Source organism: Aspergillus luchuensis, chromosome 4 (assembly GCF_016861625.1).
Source record: "Aspergillus luchuensis IFO 4308 DNA, chromosome 4, nearly complete sequence".
NCBI lineage: Eukaryota > Fungi > Ascomycota > Eurotiomycetes > Eurotiales > Aspergillaceae > Aspergillus > Aspergillus luchuensis.
Genome location: NC_054852.1, coordinates 1,786,648 through 1,805,646, shown reverse-complemented (window position 1 = coordinate 1,805,646; position 18,999 = coordinate 1,786,648). Strand labels below are relative to the sequence as shown.

Genomic DNA, 18,999 nt, shown 5'->3' with positions numbered 1-18,999 from the left:
GATATACAGATGGTAGGACCTAAATCTACATAAAATCATGGGGCTGACACTCAGTAGTAGTACATAATCTGTAAACGAAATCGCTGTCGGACCTGTGTTGATGACGCAGTGAAACAATGCGGTAGGCCAGTCCATTTGCCATCCATGATATCAGCATGCGGTGGATTCAATCGCCCCCGAACAGACCCGTTCATTGGCGATGATGCTGGACCCTCAACCGATAGTTGTTCTACTAAGTACCATTTACAATGCACACAGCCTGTAATACGAAGCACTCTTTCTTCGCCATATCTCGTAGAATGTATCGGGGTTCAAATTCTTGCTTGTTTTCCTATTTCAAAATGTAGAGACAATACATTGTCTAGAGAGCTGTGTACAACATAAGATCACTGGCAGATCTCGGATTCGTATATCCAATCATCAGCGTGCTCCTTTGTCATATAGTAAACGGAACCGACACAATACCACGTTCTCATAAACATCACAGAATTAATCTCAGTAATCGAATAAGTAGATGGCTATCAGACAGTAGATTAGGGTTGGTACACGCAGCGAAATCGCATCAAATCAAAAGTAGATAGCTGGCTCAGAAGGGGGGTATGATAGACAGGTAAAGATAAGCTTCTCATCAAGACGGGTATCGAACTCGGTCATAGAACCCGCCGCAGGGGAAATCTGGCAAGCCGGGAAAACATGCAACATTAGAAAAGCCGTGACCCAGGTGGCCATGGGGACAGGGAGCAAAAGGTCCAGTAAGGTATCAAAATGCAACTTTCGGTCAACACCACACGACACGTCTGCAACAACTCACGGGGCTTCCACCACCGCTTTTTCGTTCAGCACGGGTTCTCGCATGACAGCGTCCTGGCTGGTCATTCTACGTCCAAGGGCGCGCTCCACCTTGGCACCCAATGCCAACTTGCTCAAGTCATCGGTCTTCTCCGGAGTGGGAACGAAACGTTGCTTCAGAAGGGGCTTGTTTTCCAGGCGCTCCAGTCCATCGCGGAGATTGTGGAAATCGGCCAGTCTGGGGTCTCCGGCCGGCAGACCTGCAAAGGTGGTTTCCGACGAGGCGACCGTAGGGGCTTCGCTGACAGTCGAGAACCGCTTGGAGGTACGTGCCTATGACCGAATCAGACGAGATTGCGAGGGGGATAAGTGCGTGGACATCGCACGTAGTCCTTGTAGACTTACCGACTGGGCCATGATGGGTCTCTCAGATTCTAGCGATGTATGTCTAGCCATGTCCACTATGGTGGTAGGATGCGGTGGGTCGTATATTGCGTGCAGTTCAAAGCGTGTGCAGAATAGTGGAACGACAAAGGCTGCGAGGCTTCCGGGAAGACCGTACGTAACCTGTAAGATGGAATTGTACCCCGGTCAGCGAAGCGAGAACTTAAAGAGGTGCAGATATCAAAGGAACGACTGCAGCAGGACCCAAGAGACACGAAATGCAGACAAGTAGACGGGAATTCCACAATCGAGAAAATAAAGGAGGGAATAAAGGGAAGGCAAGGTATCAATAACTAATCGGGAAGTTTTTTTTTTTCTCTTGGGAGAATGATCCCCGACAAGTGGTTCAAGACACTTGATTGAGCCGGGATCAGCAGGGCTGGAGAGAAGAGGGGTTCTCACCTTGGGGGCAGTCAATTACTTCCAGGGTCTGTATGCGATCAGTATAGACCAGAAGAGATATCTGACGTGGGAAAAATCAAAAGAAGAAGAGTAGATGTAAGAGCAAGAACGAAGTTGTTGATGAGAGTGTAGGACTGCGCGCAGCCGTGCCATGCATTCAACTCAGGAGAGGCCGGGGGCGAAGGAGGCGGATGGGGTGGGTCACCGGCAGGCGCCAAAACGCAATGCTGATAAAATCTTCTTCCTCGTCGACGGTCGGAAAGAATTGGAGGGGGGTTGTCGTTTGGACGGCTTTTAAGGTTTTCCTGTCCTGATTCTCTCTACGATCCCCTCCTTTGCCCAGATCTGTATTTATTTTTGTGGTGAAAGGGAACTTTGTTGGTTAACTGGCACGAGAGATAGATAGAGTTGATAGTGGTTGAGGTACATACTAGTATGCTTACAAGCCCGTTTGTCTCATGCTTCTCCGATAAATTTAGTGTCTAGTGCAGTGGTCGGCAGGGACAAAAAGATGGGTATGTGACCCATTTGGAGGCCGGCTAAACCATCGCAAGGCAGCCTGAGACACCGGACTCTGTTGGGACGTCGGCGGCAGACACGAGCGCCATCACCAAACAGGGATGCTTGCGCGCCCGACGGATTGATCGTCATGCTCTTGAAATTACTCGGAGTGAGTATACTTGAGGGATTTGACGATCGGCTGGCTGAAAGTAGCAGACCAAACGGAGTGGATGCATCATACCATATTAGCTACCCCTATTCCCAGGTACGTAAAGAGGCAGTACGTAGTTAAGTAGTCATCGTGTACCAGTTTAGGCCTGCAAACTAAATTAGAGATGCTTGCTTTTTCTTGAGTATTCTGCACACGTTCTTGATTCATTTTTCAGACTGAAAGGACCAAGTCTCTCTTACAATGCCACAGATGGTACCCTAGCTATATCCATACACCACTAGTTCGTAGTTAAATCAGCGGAATTCCACCACTAGGAGGATTATTGACTTCAATTAGTTTTGAAAACTAACTAGATAACTAACTACTTAACTTACTTACTGTAACTGTAAGAGTGTTCAGGCCCTTCCCCGGCCAGGCCCGCCACGTGCGGGCAAGTGGGCAGCCACGCGGATCCGACGATGGCAGCAGCAGCAGCAGCAGCAACGCATCTTCTTCATCCTTGAACCCCAGCAAACCTTCTCTACTCCCTCCACCTACTCCCGGTTCTTCCGTGCCGACTCGCTCAATAGTGGTTGGCATACAATAATAACATGTGATGTATTATGAAATTCCTTGGTTTTTGTCTTTGTGTTGAGCAGTAAGAAAACTGGCTGGTAAGACTGCAAACGATGTAAGACATGCATGGTTGATTGATTGATTGCTCCGTCCCGTCTGAAGGATCTTCAATATGCACGACACCGCTGCCGGTTGTTGAAGGGGAAAAGGGCGAATATCATTTCTTGTTTGGCCAGACATACGGGATTTGCTTTCACACTATCACTCTGGCTGACTTGCATTGGAGCGGGAGTGCTTCTCCGACAGTGAATTTCCGTGTAGGGCAGTCCACTCAGCATACCTTAGTGGACTAGACTAGGTGCTGACCGCTCATAGTATCAGTTGATAAGCCCGTTATTTTATAGTTCTGATAGCTAGATAGAATCTCATCTTATCTATATGAAATTGTTGGCCACTTAATTTATCTTCAATCTGTCAAAAGTACTATATTTATTATTATATGGAGTAATCTCAAAGCGGGCGCTAAGGCGGTATCTCCGTTTAACGCCGGCATTATGGAGCTACCCCTCGTCTTTCTTATTTTCCAAAAAAAAACATCGCAGGACGTCATCATATACTTGTTGATTTTGCAGCTTCCCATTTGAAACTGAGATTTTAGCCTAACATCCACCGTGCTTTATATTTATTGCGCCGAGAAATTTATTTATCGGGATAAACTCTGGCCGCATCTGAACGTTGACAATGCCCAAGCCGAAGTCTTTCCTCAAAGACACCAAGCCTAATAAGAAAAAGGCGACACAGCGGGTATGCTCAATTGACCCTTCGACCGCGAGTAGCTACTCTCCCTCTAACTCTACTGCCTAGGCCCCAGAAACCGCAGATGAATACCTAGCCCGTGAGTCACCCAGCATCAAAACTAAATTATATGCATTTGGTCAATCGCCCGTCATATATTGCCGTAATAGCTAACCAAGATGTTCCAGTCGGTGTCGAACAGGAAGAGGCCGGAGAGAAATGGCGCGCCGGAGATGCAGCCAAATCCCTGCGCTTCTTCATGCGCGCCATCAATACCTATGACGAGGGCTTGAGCAAACATCCCACTGCTTTTGACCTGGCATATAACAAGTACGTCATACACCATCCGATTTCATTCTTGCTCTACTACTCATTCTGGCCGCGTCCATCAGTAAGTTACCTTAGGTACTGACGTCTACAGAGCGAGAGTTCAATATGAAATCACACAACATCCCAGACTTGCTGCTCAACTGTCTGCGCCGCTATTGGACGTACTGCGAGTAGCGCTTGATTCTCACAGAGCTGCGCTTGACCTGGAGCAAGACAATGCAGATGCGCTCTTCAACACAGCCCAAGTACTCACCAGCATTGCCGAGGCCTTGACCGAAGCCAAACGTCCATCGGATGACCGGCTCGCCCAGGCAGTGAAGCTTTTGCAAGAAGCCATAGAACTCTTCCAACGTTGCCTAACTGTACAGGAACTCAAGTACACCGAAATGCAGGAGCAGATCAACCAGATGACGTCCGGTGAGACAGACCCTGCTGAAACACAGATGCAAGATACACCGCCAGAACTGCCACCTGCGGACGATTCAAAGTCCTCAGACCAGCAAGAACAATGGGCTGCTATTGTTGAGCCCGTGACCAAGGACACACTCGTCGATACTGCTGTGGCACAACTGGATGCCATCACAAGCCTCTGTAACCTACTCACGTTCAACCCTGAAGTAGGAGTCACTTGGGTAGAAGAGTATTCATCCGAGCAGCTGCAGAAACGAATCTCGGCATATGTCGAGGGGTCAAACAGGCACTACGAGGCCACTCTGGCTCGTGCCAAGTTCGCCTGCGCCCTGAATGAAGTCCTGTACAGAAGCGGACGGACTGAAGTTGGAACATACTCCGAAGAAGTCTCGCGAGCTTTCGGTCCTGAGCTGGATCTATCAAACGATCCGGATGGCTTGTGCAGCAAAGCCGATGCGCTCACTTCTTTCAACACGGCGCTCACAGATCTCCCTCCGTATGAGCCGGAGGCCTTTGGGAAAGCGCTGTCTCTTCGATGGCAATCACTGTCCGCTGCCTTGGACGCACTGAGCAAAGCGTCCAAACTCCCCACTGCTGAAAACTTGCCGAAGATTCATCTGGCAAGGGGAGACGTGGAGATGGGTAGGTGGAGGCTTGGCTTGGCTCCATGGGACTATAACATGGCCCGAGATAACGCAGCTACACTGCTGCGCAACGCCCAGACTTATTACCGCGGTGCAGCAGCCTTGGCAAAGAGGGACGGTGCTGCGGACGAGGAACGAGATGGAACCTGCAAGGAGGCCATCGCTGCTGCACTAGCAGGCCAAAAGGACAAACTCCACCAGCTCCGCAAAGCTGCGCCGAAGGAACTTATGCTCGTTGCGGAGGACGTGGTCGAAGAGGGATGGATGGGTCCTGGCGATATGGAGATATTGTTGTCGTAGTTATACTATACCCCGGCCCATTCGAACGTTGAAAGGGAAGCCTGTCCCCGCCATTGTAGAAATCGCAAGCCACCAGATCAGATCTCGGATCTAGCCTTAACCTCTCCATCCATCTGCGCAGCTTCTTGTCGAAGCTGATGCTCACTCGTAAACTGCGTCGTTGCAGCCGCAGCACCTTCCAAATCAGCAACCACAGCCTCCAACCCGGACAACAAACTCTCAATCTCAGACCTCTGCGCCTGGACCTTCCCAGCCAACTCAGCATTCTGATTCTGCACCGAATTAATCTTGGCATCCAAATCCGCCTGCGTCTCCATCAAATGCGGCAACAAATGCGCTTTGTACAATTCCTCCGGACTCAACGTATGCGGCCTATCACCAAACCAGTTAGCCATCCATCATCCATTCCTCCCCCGCCCCATTCCAACAATACCAAAAAGCAACAAACAAAAGTGCTTTAAAAAAAAGTGGGGGGAAAACATACGCAACACTATCCCCACCAACCCCTCTCTCCTTCCTAACCCTCGCCTCACCAACCAACCGATCCAACTCATTCAACTGCCTAACAGCATCCCTCTCCGCCAAAATATCCTCGAACTCAGCCTTGGCACTCTCCTCCAACTTCGCATTCAACTGTCTCCACACACTCTCCAAACTAGCCGGGACATGTTTCGCCGGCGTCGGAAAACACCCGCTGAAATTCGCGTACGAGTTTGCGCGCAGCGTGCGCGCCAGCGCCTTGTCGAAGATCTCTTGGAGTTTGGAGGCGCGCGGGCCTGGTGTTAAGGGGACTGGCGCGGGAGGGGGTGGTGAGGGCGAGGCGCCTGGTCTTTGCGTGGTCGGTTCGGTGGACATCGTTTGGTTTATATCGTTCGTTCGTTGGTTGGGTTGGGCGGGGTTGAGGTAGGTAGGTAGGTGCTTGGGGAAGTTTGATCGGTGAGTGCAGTGTTTCGTGGTGTTGTGCCTTGGGGTGAGGTTCGTTTCGGGCTCCTTTGGGTCGTTGTTGTTGTTGTTGTTTTGTGGTTGTAGGATCAAGTATGGGGATTGGTTTGATTGATTGATGGGGATTGGGGAGACGCGCCGGGAGACGCGCGACTACGGATATATCACGTGATTGGTATAGATCTGGGTAGATGGGTCGGGTACCTCAATATATCGCAGGGTTAGGTAACCTGTTTAGTACACTTTGTGGGGTTACTTATGTGTATTGTGCTTGAATTAGGTTCAATAAAATGATCGTGGTCTTTTGCTATGTTGCGGTTGCGCTGGATGTATGAAGAGCTGAAATTGGTTACTGTATATGTTGTAGGGCTCTAAGGGAAGTAGTCAATGAAGGGCTCGTCAGAAACAAACCATGTTTGCAGCAAATATCACAGAGATTCGCTGCTGCCCCTACAAATATAAATCTTTATGACAGGCAAGGTAATCGGTGAGCGAACGTTGAGTATCATGATCAAGTTTATCTACGAAATGCCATCGGCCATATGCACCGCAAAGAAAGAGAAAACAGAAAGAATCATTTGAATGTCCTCTTAGGAGTCAAACGCCGCGCTCTCCCCATTCTAAAACCGAATCCGTTGCTCGTCAAGCCTTCCACGAAGGGGGCAGATGAACGAAAGCCAAGGTAAACGAGAAGGCTGTACATGATGAAAACGAACTAGAAGGAAAACAAAGACGGATCAAAGGAAGAATCTCAGTATGCTTGCTGTTGGGGAGCCATGCCGCCATACGCCCCCGCCATTTGTTGTTGCTGCTGCTGTTGCTGCAACTGGGCCTGCAATTGCGGAAGATCGCGGAACCAGGGGTGTACCAGTGCGTCTTGGGCACTGATCCGCATCTCCGGTCGTAGCTGCAGCATCCGGCTCAAAAGATCCAGACCTAGGGGGTCGATTTGGGGGAGAATGAGACTGAGGTCCTGCGTGGCATAGACGTGGAAGTTTGGCTTGTACTCCGGGAGCTGGGAGATGCCGGGCCATGAGCGTTCCGAAGGGGTGCCCATGAGACGGAAGATCTTGATAAGCTGGTCTTCGTTGGTGGTGCCGGGGAATAGAGGACGGCCGGTGTAGAGTTCCGCCATGATACATCCAGCAGACCAGATGTCGATGCTCGTGTTATATGTGCGGCTGCCCAGAAGTACATCCGGGGCACGGTACCACAAGGTCACGACTTCATTGGAGAAAGTGTTGACGGGGATACCAAAGGCACGGGCGAGACCAAAATCTCCAAGTTTGAGTTGTCCCTTTTTATTGATCAGGAGATTTTGAGGCTTCAGATCGCGGTGGAGGACGCGGTTCTCGTGGCAAAACGCAATGCCCTTGAGCAGCTGGTGCATGAATGATTTGATTGTGGCTTGGTCCAACTGGCCGCGGTCGGCGCGGGTATCCATATACTTCTTCAGATCCTTGTCCATGTACTCAAAGACGAGCATGAGTTTGTTCTCCGTGTGAATCACATCATAGAGCGAGACGATGCTTTCGTGCTTCAGCTCCTTCATCAACGATATTTCTCGGATGGCGGTGGATGGTGTTCCCTCTTCGGAATCGAGGTGGATCTCTTTCAGGGCAACCAGCTCACCTGTTTGGCGGTTGCGTCCTTTGAAGACCTGTGTGAGTGTCAGTACATCGTGCGATTCAGAGGATCGGCCGTGCGGAGGGAGGGGTTCGTACAGTGGCATAGGTGCCTTCTCCGAGCTAGAATCAGCAGTTAGCATCACAACTTTCTGTCTGACTGGGTGATTTCTCAGTCTATGGCAGGGAAGCTATCAAAACACACCTTTTCCAGCTGCTGGAAGGAGCTGGGTTGCTGCTTGTCCATGGTGGTTGATGGCGCGACGGTGGTACTCTGCGCAGCAGGAGTTGGATGCGAATGAGAGGTGGAGCGCGGAGGATGGAAGAGAAAAGTTTTGGGAGAGGCCAAGTTAGAGATGAGATCCAGATAATCGGAGGTTGGAGGTTGCAATGTCTTGCTTTTTGAGCGGTCGCGACCGTCCATGTCCATGCTGATCTGAACCGGCGAATGCAGAGCCCCGCGCTGGCATCGAACAGCGGACGGGCGGCTGACTGGCCCGCCATCACTTTCTCCTCTCCTCAGTTCTTGCCTGCCTGGTCTCCACTAGTATCCCGGCGTCTATTTCATGCCTGGCCCCAACTCGCAGTTGCCAATCAATTTGGCGTGTCTATAATTATCTTTTCTGGACTATTCCATCTGATGAATACTACTGCTATCTTGAAATAGTAACGTCTCTAGTGACGCAAGCTTGATATTCTGACTTTTATCGTTTGTAGATACTACTATACTATGCTGCTTATCTGAACGGGTCATACAGCTCACCGTCATCTATACATCACATCCTCTTTAATCTATACAAAGACACTAATGACGAGTAAGTGAAGGCAGTTGTGCTGCCACAGGGCCTAGAATGTCCTGGGACGGGAGACTGCAACGGACATGCCGGCATACAGCCTCCGTTTCTTGCTCCGCCTTGCTAAAGAGGATCGACTCATTCCGGACACCTCCTATATTGATGATGCCAATCGGCATCCCTCGCTTATAGGCCCGTTCCACTAGGCGCCATGCTGAGTATGTGGCGAGACTACTGCCCAGGACAAGGAGTCTGCCCGCATCGTCGATGGCCTCTTCTGCACCCACCTTGACGGCTGGGTCGATATTCTCTCCAAACATAATAACCGCCGGCTTCAGAATTCCCGCTGTAGAAATTGGAAGCCAAGCCCCATCTCGCTCTACCTCCACCCGGGATTGGGACCCGTCTTGCAGCCGGGGTGGCTTTTCCAAACAGGTTGGACATGCTGGATACCGAAAGGTCGAGTAAGGGGCTTCTGGTAAATCTACATCGCCATCCGGGTTGATTTTCAAGCCCCTCCGTCTCTGCTCCTCAGGATTGTCCGCATTCAGCGCACCAATATCGACCATTTTCTTGAGAAACTCTGCCCAGGCAGGGTTGAGTCTCTCAAGCGACTGTTGAAATTCGTCCCGCGGAACTTCAGTTCGACAATTGATGCAGACCGCAGAGCGTAAGTAGCCATGGAGTTCGAGAGTGGGCAGCTCGGGATGTGCGACAGAATGGAAGGAGTCGACATTTTGGGTCACCACTGAACTGATATAGCCTTTCGTACCAATATCTTTTATAGCCCAGTGTGTCGAATTTGGCTTCGCCTTCAGGAGTCCTGGCCACCCAATGAAGCTCCGCGCCCAGTATCGCTTGCGAAACTCATGGCGAGCGACGAACTCGTGGTAGTAGATCGGTCGATACGTCTTGTTTGTGATGTACGTGCCATTCTCCCCCCGATAGTCGGATAAGCCTGAAGCTACCGAGATGCCAGCGCCTGTCAAGAGCACCGTCTGGGAATGCCTGCCTACATCAACGCCGCGCAGATGCGGCGACGGAGGGGCCGTCAAAAAGGTTAAGAGCGCATCAATGGCACCTGCAACCGTGCGTGCGGACGGAGGGACAATAATCGGCGGAGGTAGAGGGCCCGTGAAGGGAATCCGAATTGCTGGAGCAGTCATTGAAGCCACATGATTGAGGGAGGTTGAAGCTGCAAGAGAATTGGTTCAGATGGGCGATGGTTGATGACCGACGTCACGGCTTGACTAATCAATCACATGACGTACGCAGTCCCATGGAGGATGGAATGGTAGGTCTACACGGGGGGAAAAATTTACTAAATCGGATGGCACTGAATGGTCAGAGGACTAGAATTGATGATGCAGGATATTGCGGTCGAGACAAGGAACAAAGCGTCACCAGGAAGAAGAAAAGTAGAAGCAGTCGATCTAAGTGTCCATTCTTGGTCTAGACTGACAGGAGCTACCCCGGATCGCCCCACGTGATCTGCACCCTTCGCAGACTCTGCGAACGTCATCGCCGGCCATCTGCTTCATTCCATCAACGCGTCTTTGTTTGCTGTCGACCGATTTTGCTTGCCGCTTTCTGTTTAGACTATAGAGTAGAGCATTGATTGGGGAAACGCCCAATCGCTCTCTCGTTCGCACAGCCCGGACATGTTCCCCGCAGTCACCGGCAATATAGATCTAGAGGCACTGAGTGGCATATGTGGGTATGTTTATGCCGGACGAGAGGGGAATTGGATGTTTTGATATTGACCACCGACATAGATCCATCTCGATTGCGTGCTGGGTTGTTGTCTTCTCCCCACAGATCATCGAAAACTTCCGTCGCGGCTCAGCTGATGGCCTGTCGCTTCTTTTCCTCATCGTCTGGCTTGCCGGCGATGTGTTCAACATCCTGGGCGCCGTCCTGCAGGGCGTGCTGCCAACCATGATCATTCTCGCGGTGTACTACACCCTAGCCGATGTGGTTCTCCTCGCTCAATGCTTCTACTACCGGGGATTTACCCTGCGCGACGAGCCATCCACGTCGCCGCGGCCTGCATCTCCCATCACGACAGATGCCTACGACGAGGACACGGAGATTCCCTCTCCTGTCGTGCCTCGGAAACCCACAGAGCACACCGCGTTGCTTTCCTCCAAACGCCGCAGTGCCTCTTACCAGGCTCCTCTGGACGCTCGCAGCCCAGCATCATCGGCAACAATCACCCCTCATCACCAACCCTTGCTCGCCCATCGCCGTCACTCCGCCTCTTCATTCCTTCACACAACCGTCGACGGAACTCACCTCTCCCCAGCGACCCCCCTCGTCGAACCAGCCAAGCAACCCCGTCCCCCTCGAACTCTGACCATGCTTCAAGCGACCTTCTTCAACGGCTCGGCCATCATCCTCGTCTGTGCCGCCGGCATTCTAGGCTGGTACATCAGCCAGCAGTCATCACTTTCCTCAGACAACAACAATAACAAGCACAAAGACAGCACCGACGACCTGAAAATGGACACCTTAGGCCAAGTCTTCGGCTACCTCTGCGCAGTGCTATACCTCGGATCCCGTCTTCCCCAGATCCTCCTCAACTACCGCCGCAAGTCAACAGACGGGGTATCCTTACTCTTCTTCCTCTTCGCCTGTATCGGGAATCTGACCTACGTACTTTCCATCCTGGCGTATTCCCCTGTGTGTCAACGCCGACACCATGGTCGGTGTCGATCTGATGAACTGGCGTCGCTGTATGGTCGGTATATCCTGGTCAATTTGTCTTGGTTGATTGGAAGCTTTGGCACGTTATTGTTGGATATGTGTATCTTTATCCAGTTCTTCTTGTATCAGGATGGAAATGGAAGTGAGGTGGATGCAGAGGCGAGATGAAAACACAACTTGCGGTTGCTTATAAGATCTCTTCTTCTGTTTCTTTTATTTTCTATTTTTTTAAATTATTATTTTATTCTTGATTTATGTCTCTGGGAAGACATAAAGATGGATTGGTGTTGGTGTTGGTGTTGGTGGTTGGGGAATGATTGATTTAATTGAATTATCATAAAAGCACTTGCTTGCTTACTTGCTATATGGCCAGGTTGCTATGACTATGCTAGTCTTTACTATTTTGCCTCATTAATTGGCGTTTGACTGGGTTGGGGGTTCTTCATGTATATAGTAGTAGTATTATCTCATATACTATACTTGCTTCTACTGACGCATACTTCGCAGTAGTCTACGTATCTGTTTACCAGGTAAGTCTAAATACCACAGTCTCAATCTCAAACAGATTACCATTACAAGCAGAGCAGAACTAAGCTAACTAAGCTAAGCTAAGAAAACAAAGAGAAGAAGAAATCAAACCATAAACACCACCCACATGCACCCACAACATGGATAGTAAGTAGTACCCTTGAAAATAAAACTCCACGCTTGCAATTCGCAATCCCCTTCTTCTCCTCCCTTCTTCCTTATTCCTCCATTCTATCCTTCCAGAACAGAAGTATAAAAAAAAAGAAATCACTCACTAGGCGGCCTAACCTTAACCGGCCCCTGACCAACCTCATCCCAATTCGTACTCAACGAAGTCCCCTGACTCTCCACATAACTCTTCACCATAGCGCGACGAGTATCCGGGTCCGCATTAGCGTAGAGTTTCTTAAAGAACCCATCGACGGCATCGCCGCCTCCGAAGTCCGAGTTGATGGATTCGGCGTCGGATGCTTCATCATCATCATCATCATCCCCTTTGCCTTCTGCCTTAGTAGTCGCGTCTTTATTCTTCTTGGGTTTGTCCTTCTTCTTCGACTTCTGGGTTAGGCTTGAAGCAAGCTTATCCCAGTCTTTGGCGCCGTGGCGGGAGGAGGTAGGGTATGATGGGCCCTGGGCTTGTGGTTTGATTTGTGTGGTGGTGGTAGTGGTGATGGGTGTAGTTGTAACTGGCTGGGCAGTAGGAAGTCCGGTGGAGGAGGATTCCAGGGCGCTCCATTTCTGGCCTGGGACTTTCTTGCGTAGGGAGATTTCGATCTTGGTGGAGAAGACGGAGACCTTGGAGGTGGAGGGGTCGATGGGGGCGAAGAGCGGGTCGAGGGTGAAGTCGTATTCGGCGCCGGAGGGGAGGGGGAATTGGAGGGATGTCTATGAAGATTGAATTAGCATCATGTATGATAAATCAAGGTGATTGGGGAAGGGGGTATACATACCGAGTCCTCTTTCAGCTCAATAGCCACTTTATCCTTAGGCACGCCTTTCACGTACAACGTCACGACAACCGTCTCTCCGGACTGGTACCATTCATGACGGACCTTGACTTGCTGCTGCTGCTGCTGCTGCTGCTGCTGTTGAGCTTCCTTAACCTCGGCTTTCTCCTCCTCCTTCTCAGCCTTATCCTCAACCTTCTGACTCTCATCACCACCACCACCCCCAATCTTACTCTTACTCTTACCCCCCCTCAACTCCTCCAACTGCGCCCTCAACTCCTTCTCCCCAGGCACCTTAACCCCCACCGGAACCTCCTCCACCTTCTCCCCCTCCTCATCCCCATTCCCCTTAACCTTCGCCCTAATCTTCGCCCCCCAAATCCTCACCTCCGCCTCAACACCCTTCCCAGCAGAAGATGCACCCCCCATCGCCCTCCTCACCTTCTCCTCCTTATCCTCATCCTTATCCCCATTATTCCCCTCCTTATCCAACCCCACCATCCGCTCCACAACCCCCACCACCCCCTCGGCAGCCACATACCTCCCCATGAGAAACAAGACAATAGCTCTGCGCAGCTGCGCCTCGACGATCAACTCGCGTTTACCCCGCTCGCGGGCAAGCAGAACAGCGGACTCGGCATCGCGCAGCGCGGCGGGGAGATTCGGCGTCGGCTTTAGGCGTGAGAAGGCGGTGGAGCGCTTGATGAAGTAGCTGGGCGATCGGGGGTGCGTGAGAAGGGCTGTTGTGTAGTGCAGGGTTGCGGTGGTGGGGTCGGAGGATTGGAGAGCGGTGTCGCCGAGAGAGGCGGCGTTCATTTTGGATTTGGGGTGTTATGTGGTGTGTGAGGTGGGTAGGTATGTGTTTATGTAGGAGGTAAGCGTGAGAGTGAGGCTTGTTGTTGTTTGTAAGGGAATATCCGAAGAAAATTAGGAGTTAGTGAAAGTGAAGTGCAGGTGAGGTGAATGGAATCGGAACAAGGTTCGATGATCTTCTTTGGAGATGCGGGGAGCGGAGCATCCACGTGATTGGCTACACATATTACTATACTGTCCAGATCAAACTATAAACATCATAGTATACTTAAATCATATTATCAATTAGTAGAGAAAGTAGTAGTAGTAGTAGCTAGTAATACATATACTCATAGAAAAGTCTGCTGCAATCAGACCAACTCCTCATTGCCAAACTTGCGCGCATACAATCCCAACGCCCGGATCGGCCAGTACAACTTATAGTTGGGGTACGAAATCATGCTGTCACTCGTTAGTAGCTTATCTCTCAAGTTACGATCAGGTAAATACTCACCAAGATTGGTTAAACACTCCCTCAATCGACTCCTGCAACCACTCTCCGTTGGACTGCTGCCGCGACATCAGCAGCTGCATTGCCTTTCGCAGCGGCTCCTTATGCGGATACCCGGCCTCCATCAGCGCCAGACTGGCCCATGCGGTCTGCACGACCTGCGACTTCTCGTGCTGCACATAGACGTGCTTCTCGCTGCTGAGGTATGACTCGCCCCAGCCGCCGTCCTCCTTCTGCTTCGAGATGAGAAACTCGCATCCGCGTCGGGAGTCCGCGCTCGTCTCGTACGTCTCTCCGATGCTGGCCAGACTCTCCAGCGCAAACATCGCCGCGTACGTGAAGCAGATGCCCCACGATCCGTACCAGCTGCCGTCGGCGCGCTGCACCCGCTTGATGTACCGCACGGCCTTTTCCTTGGCGGACTTGATCTCCGCGGCCCGGTAGTTCGGATAGTACTTGCTGAAGAGGGAGAGCGCGGTGACGGACGCGGTCGTGCACTCGGGATAGTCGTATCCGATCATGATTCCACCGAATACCTCGGCTGCGTTGAGCCACTCCACCTTCTCGGATGCCCGTGTGGTTTCGTACTCGGTGAACCCACCAGTAGGGTTCTGCATCAGGAGCAGACAGTCGACGCTGTCCTTCAACCGCTCCTCCGAGATGAGTTTCGGGAAGTTGTGCATCTCCTGCAGCTGGATGGTCGAGCGCAGTCCCTCGGCAGTGCAGTCACTGACCGTGTATCCCTGCGTCTTGTTGCTGAATGGCCATGCGCCCTTGCGGTGCTGGCGGTAGCATTTCTCCTGGTCCGGCACGTTCTCGCGCAGCTGATGGTCTTCCAGGAACTCCAGGGCTTTGGTGAGCATGGGCCGCCATTTCGGGTCATCGCCAAAGCCAGCCACCACGATACTCTGCGTGATAAAGGCTGTATCCCACACCTGGACGCCGTTGGTGCCGTTCATCAGCATGCCCTCGTCCTTCATCCACATGTAGTCGTGCAGCCGTTCGCGGTGGCGACGGACCGAGTAGCTGTCCGGACCGTCATGCTCGTAGCACACAATCATGTTGAACGGGTTGCTCACGGGCCCCAGACCGGCGTAGTCGGTATTCTCGTCCTCCATGCGCACCAACTCCCACGTCCACTCCTCCGCGCGACGCACAATGGCAGGGAGACGAAGGTACGGGTTCCAGATGTTGACGAGCAGAGAGTTCAAGGTATTCAGCAGCCACGTCTTGGGGTAGTAATTGTCCGCCTTGTGGATTGAGTTGCGATGCGCCGCAAAGTCAATCGAGTCATACGGTTGGGTATACAGCTCCTGCCGCAGCTGCTTGGTGAGAGGGTCCAACGGATGCGAGAACCTCTTCGACCACAAATACGACATGGGCAAGAAGACCTGACGAATATGAATCCACCAGCGCCACGGCGCAAATGGCACCCAGTCAGGAAGTAGCCTGCTAGAATCAGCAACCCATCCACTAGAACAGACAAGAAAGAAACTCACCAAATCTCCGGCGGCACCGGATTGACACACTCCCAATCCATAACACCCAAGACAGCCAGCGAGAACTTAGCCCAATGAGGCCCATAAATAGCACCCCCAAACTGATGCAACAACCCCCTAGCCTTCACCATCCTCGGATCCTCCTCACTCACACCCACCAACCTCAACGTAACATAATTCATACAAGTACCAAACACCGAACTATGAGCTTCAATATGCAACCCCCACCCACCATCCTCCGGATGCTGCCTAGCGAACAAATAGCGCTTAATCTCGGTAGCATACTCCGGCGGAATAGGCGTGTTGGTAACATAATACGTGATAATCAAGACAGGCAGCAAGAACATGGGCCCACCATACTCGCACGCCCAGTTCCCCGGCTCCAGCTGCAACTTGGAGAAGAACTCCAGCCCGTTCTCGGCGCATTGCAGGGGCGTCTGGGGTTTAGGGAGCTCGGGAAGTCCCGTGGGCAGACCCAGGAAATACTTATCTGCGATGGATTGAGGCCATTGCTCATTTTCGGCGTCGGATTCCAGGTAGTGCCAGGTTTGGCGGCCGCGGTCGTCGCGGAGACGCCAGCGCGTGTAGTCGGTTTTGAGATCGCCGTTGGCGTCGGGAGTGAGATGGCCTTGGGCGGGAGTTCTCCACGGGCCGATGTGAGGTCCCGACATTGTGATGGGGTTGTTGTACACTTATTATTATTATTATTATTATAATATTGGGGGGATAGAAAGGGTGGAAGAATGACAGAGTTAGAATTGGTGGAGAGGGATAGTGAGAGAGGGTGGTTTATAGGATACAACCACACTCGAGAGGAGAGAAGGGAAGAACAACACACTAAATCTCCCTTGCCCGAATGTTATTTGCTGCCTGTTGTTCGTGCAGTCTTAGTTGTGCAGCTGAGTGTTTTGTTGGTGCAGGAAATGAGGGACACTGTCTGCTGAGTCATCAGGGGTGCCTGGCTGGCGATCAGCATAAATAGGCAGGAATACGGTGTTTTAATACGATCAAGTCCTGCGGCATGCAGGAACGCATGAAATAACGGTCCACGCGACAGAAACATCGTAACTTTAAATCGGAGGCTATATGACCTGTTACATTAAATATTACTATCTAGTGCCTCTGCACCCCCATCAATCCCAGAACATAAAGCACACACACTATCGAGAGGTATCAAGTACGCAAAACGACACGGAAATCATTCTACCGATTCCCCCGGGTATCAATCCAACCTGTCCCATCCATTACCGTAAATTAAAGTGATCAGTGATCCTGGCCTCATCCCGACCAGGCGTGGATTACGCCTCTTGCTTGCTTTTATTTGGCTTCCGCGGCGGGCGCCTCCTGGGCCGTCACTGCAGTCTCTGCCTTGGTGGGCTCCTCAGCCGCCGGCTGCTCTGTCTTGGCTTCCTCCTTCACCTCTTCCTTGGGAGCCTCAGCCGGTTCTGCCTTGGCCTCTTCCTTAGGGGCCTCGGTCTGCTCCTGCTTGGGCTCCTCCTTAGCCTCCTCCTTGGGGGCTTCCGGAGCAGGCTGGGCCTTCTCAAGGTTGACCGTGAACGCATCCTCCTCGAGGGTCGCGCCGTTACCACCGTAGGTCTTGGGGAACTTCTCCTTCAGGGAAGGGAACTCGCGGGCCAGGTTGGCACCATTGGAGATGGGGTGGAACTTGCGGGTGGTGTTCTTGCTGAGGAAGACCTTCATGGCAGCGAACATCCAGCCCATAATGGCAGGCACGTTAACGAAGAACTTCTCCCGCAGCAGCTCGGGGTAGGCCATGGAGAACACCTCGATGGTCTTCTTGCTGGCCGCCTTGATGGTGGGGTTCAGGCGGAGGAAGCTGACGTTCTGGTAGTCGTGGACCTGGAGCATCTGGTACGGGTCCTCGCCGTCGTAGTCGATCACGGTCGTCGCCTCGCTCAGCTTCAGGTCCTTGACAGCGAGTTCCATGAGCGCGACACGCCACTTGATGAATCTAGTGACAGTTAGATATGGAACCCCCCATCAATCACAATAAAAAAGTAGCAACAGCAGCCGCACTTACCCATCCACATCGCCAAAGGTCTGATCAATCGACTTGACATTACCATAGACATTCCAAGTGACAATGACCTCCTTGCCATTGGCCTCCGGGTACTTGGTGACATAGCCCAGACCACCATAGCGCTCAGCACTGTAGCGGCCCTCGGTCAGGGCGAGGGGGTTCATCTCCTTGCGCCATTGCAGGGCCTTGGTGAGCTGCTCCTCGGCCAGCTTGACGTTACCCTCGTTGGCGCGCAGGAACTTGATGAGAATGTTGACGGTGGGGACATCCGAGGAGTCCTTGAGGGTGACACCCCACATCTCATTGTAGCCAGTGGAGGAGAGAATGGCCGACAGACGATCGAAGAACTGGCTGAGGGCCGGGTTCTTGGCCAGATACTCGGGCTGAGCGGGCTTTTGTTCCTCCTCCTTCTTTGCTTCTTCGGCCTTTGGCTCAGCCTTGGGCTCATCCGCCTTTTGCTCCTCCTTGGGTTCCTCAGTCTTGGTCTCCTTGGTCTCTTCCTTGGGTTTTTCTTCTTCCTTCTTATCTTCGGGGGCCTCCTGGGCGGGAGCGGGAGCGGGTTCCGTCACGGGAGGTTCCGTGGCAGCGGCAGCGGGGGCAGGAGAAGCTGCTTCTTCTCCTGTCGTCACAGGCTCGACTTTCTGTTCGACTTCGGGCTGAGGCTGGGATTCGGAAACCGCAGGCTCAGTAGTGGTGGTGGTGGTGGTGGTGGAAGGTTGCGCCTCGGGGGCAGCAGGAGCGGCGGCGGCAGTCTTTTCGGGTTGATCGGCCATGATGTATGTAGTGGGATGTTATTATTGGTAGTAGTTGATTAGTTGAAGATAGAATAGAGAGAGGGAGGGGGGGGAGGAAATGAAATTAAAAGAATGTATGGGAATTGCGGATGCGAAAGTGGGATGGGCTTTTCCAATGACAGCCGTGAAATTAGCACACAGTATGGGGAGAAAGAAAGAGAGAAAGAAGGAGAAGAGGAAGAGAAGGGGAAGAGGAGAAAACACGAGAGAGAGAAACAAGAAAGAAACGAAGCGAAGCGACAGAAGCAGGCAAAGACGAGACGAGAAGCTAAGAAAGCACAGAAAAAAGGCGTGCAATCCAATCAGAGGCAGCAGAGGATTAATTAATTAATTGCTGCAGCGGCCGTTAATTTCATTTAGGAGGTTTCAAACGGCGATCAGACAAGACAGACAACTATTATTATTATTATCATTATTTTTATCTATCAATTCAGACCAGATCCAGAGAGTTTAAATTTCAAACAAACAAACAAACAT

The 18,999-nt window shown here is 51.8% G+C and overlaps 9 protein-coding genes across 9 annotated transcripts; 2 read left to right on the top strand and 7 right to left on the bottom strand.

Annotated features, from left to right (window-relative positions):
- Positions 1 to 807: 807 nt before the first annotated feature.
- Positions 808 to 1,206, bottom strand: AKAW2_40656S (uncharacterized protein; the record flags this gene model as incomplete). Its single annotated transcript, XM_041689009.1, has 2 exons — positions 808 to 1,122; positions 1,195 to 1,206. The coding sequence occupies 2 exons, from the start codon at positions 1,204 to 1,206 to the stop codon at positions 808 to 810; spliced, it is 327 nt and encodes a 108-aa protein (XP_041542736.1).
- A 2,398-nt stretch (positions 1,207 to 3,604) lies between these two features.
- Positions 3,605 to 5,343, top strand: AKAW2_40655A (uncharacterized protein; the record flags this gene model as incomplete). Its single annotated transcript, XM_041689008.1, has 4 exons — positions 3,605 to 3,667; positions 3,728 to 3,758; positions 3,847 to 3,988; positions 4,080 to 5,343. The coding sequence occupies 4 exons, from the start codon at positions 3,605 to 3,607 to the stop codon at positions 5,341 to 5,343; spliced, it is 1,500 nt and encodes a 499-aa protein (XP_041542735.1).
- Positions 5,344 to 5,420: 77 nt separating this feature from the next.
- Positions 5,421 to 6,198, bottom strand: AKAW2_40654S (PMF1/NNF1 family protein; the record flags this gene model as incomplete). Its single annotated transcript, XM_041689007.1, has 2 exons — positions 5,421 to 5,715; positions 5,828 to 6,198. 2 exons carry the CDS (start codon positions 6,196 to 6,198, stop codon positions 5,421 to 5,423), a joined length of 666 nt encoding a protein of 221 aa, XP_041542734.1.
- Positions 6,199 to 7,036: 838 nt separating this feature from the next.
- On the bottom strand, positions 7,037 to 8,340 carry PHO85_3 (cyclin-dependent serine/threonine-protein kinase phoA; the record flags this gene model as incomplete). Its single annotated transcript, XM_041689006.1, has 3 exons — positions 7,037 to 7,945; positions 8,010 to 8,033; positions 8,116 to 8,340. 3 exons carry the CDS (start codon positions 8,338 to 8,340, stop codon positions 7,037 to 7,039), a joined length of 1,158 nt encoding a protein of 385 aa, XP_041542733.1.
- Positions 8,341 to 8,715: 375 nt separating this feature from the next.
- Positions 8,716 to 9,870, bottom strand: AKAW2_40652S (putative SIR2 family histone deacetylase; the record flags this gene model as incomplete). Its single annotated transcript, XM_041689005.1, has 1 exon — positions 8,716 to 9,870. One exon carries the CDS (start codon positions 9,868 to 9,870, stop codon positions 8,716 to 8,718), a length of 1,155 nt encoding a protein of 384 aa, XP_041542732.1.
- A 495-nt stretch (positions 9,871 to 10,365) lies between these two features.
- AKAW2_40651A (uncharacterized protein) lies at positions 10,366 to 11,578 on the top strand (the record flags this gene model as incomplete). The annotated part of the gene is made up of 2 exons (XM_041689004.1): positions 10,366 to 10,421; positions 10,480 to 11,578. 2 exons carry the CDS (start codon positions 10,366 to 10,368, stop codon positions 11,576 to 11,578), a joined length of 1,155 nt encoding a protein of 384 aa, XP_041542731.1.
- A 627-nt stretch (positions 11,579 to 12,205) lies between these two features.
- AKAW2_40650S (co-chaperone SGT1) lies at positions 12,206 to 13,701 on the bottom strand (the record flags this gene model as incomplete). Its single annotated transcript, XM_041689003.1, has 2 exons — positions 12,206 to 12,823; positions 12,889 to 13,701. 2 exons carry the CDS (start codon positions 13,699 to 13,701, stop codon positions 12,206 to 12,208), a joined length of 1,431 nt encoding a protein of 476 aa, XP_041542730.1.
- A 347-nt stretch (positions 13,702 to 14,048) lies between these two features.
- On the bottom strand, positions 14,049 to 16,358 carry ERG7_3 (terpene cyclase/mutase family protein; the record flags this gene model as incomplete). Its single annotated transcript, XM_041689001.1, has 3 exons — positions 14,049 to 14,139; positions 14,192 to 15,637; positions 15,688 to 16,358. 3 exons carry the CDS (start codon positions 16,356 to 16,358, stop codon positions 14,049 to 14,051), a joined length of 2,208 nt encoding a protein of 735 aa, XP_041542729.1.
- A 646-nt stretch (positions 16,359 to 17,004) lies between these two features.
- Positions 17,005 to 18,501, bottom strand: sfh5 (CRAL/TRIO domain protein; the record flags this gene model as incomplete). Its single annotated transcript, XM_041689000.1, has 2 exons — positions 17,005 to 17,659; positions 17,729 to 18,501. 2 exons carry the CDS (start codon positions 18,499 to 18,501, stop codon positions 17,005 to 17,007), a joined length of 1,428 nt encoding a protein of 475 aa, XP_041542728.1.
- Between the last annotated feature and the right edge of the window lie 498 nt (positions 18,502 to 18,999).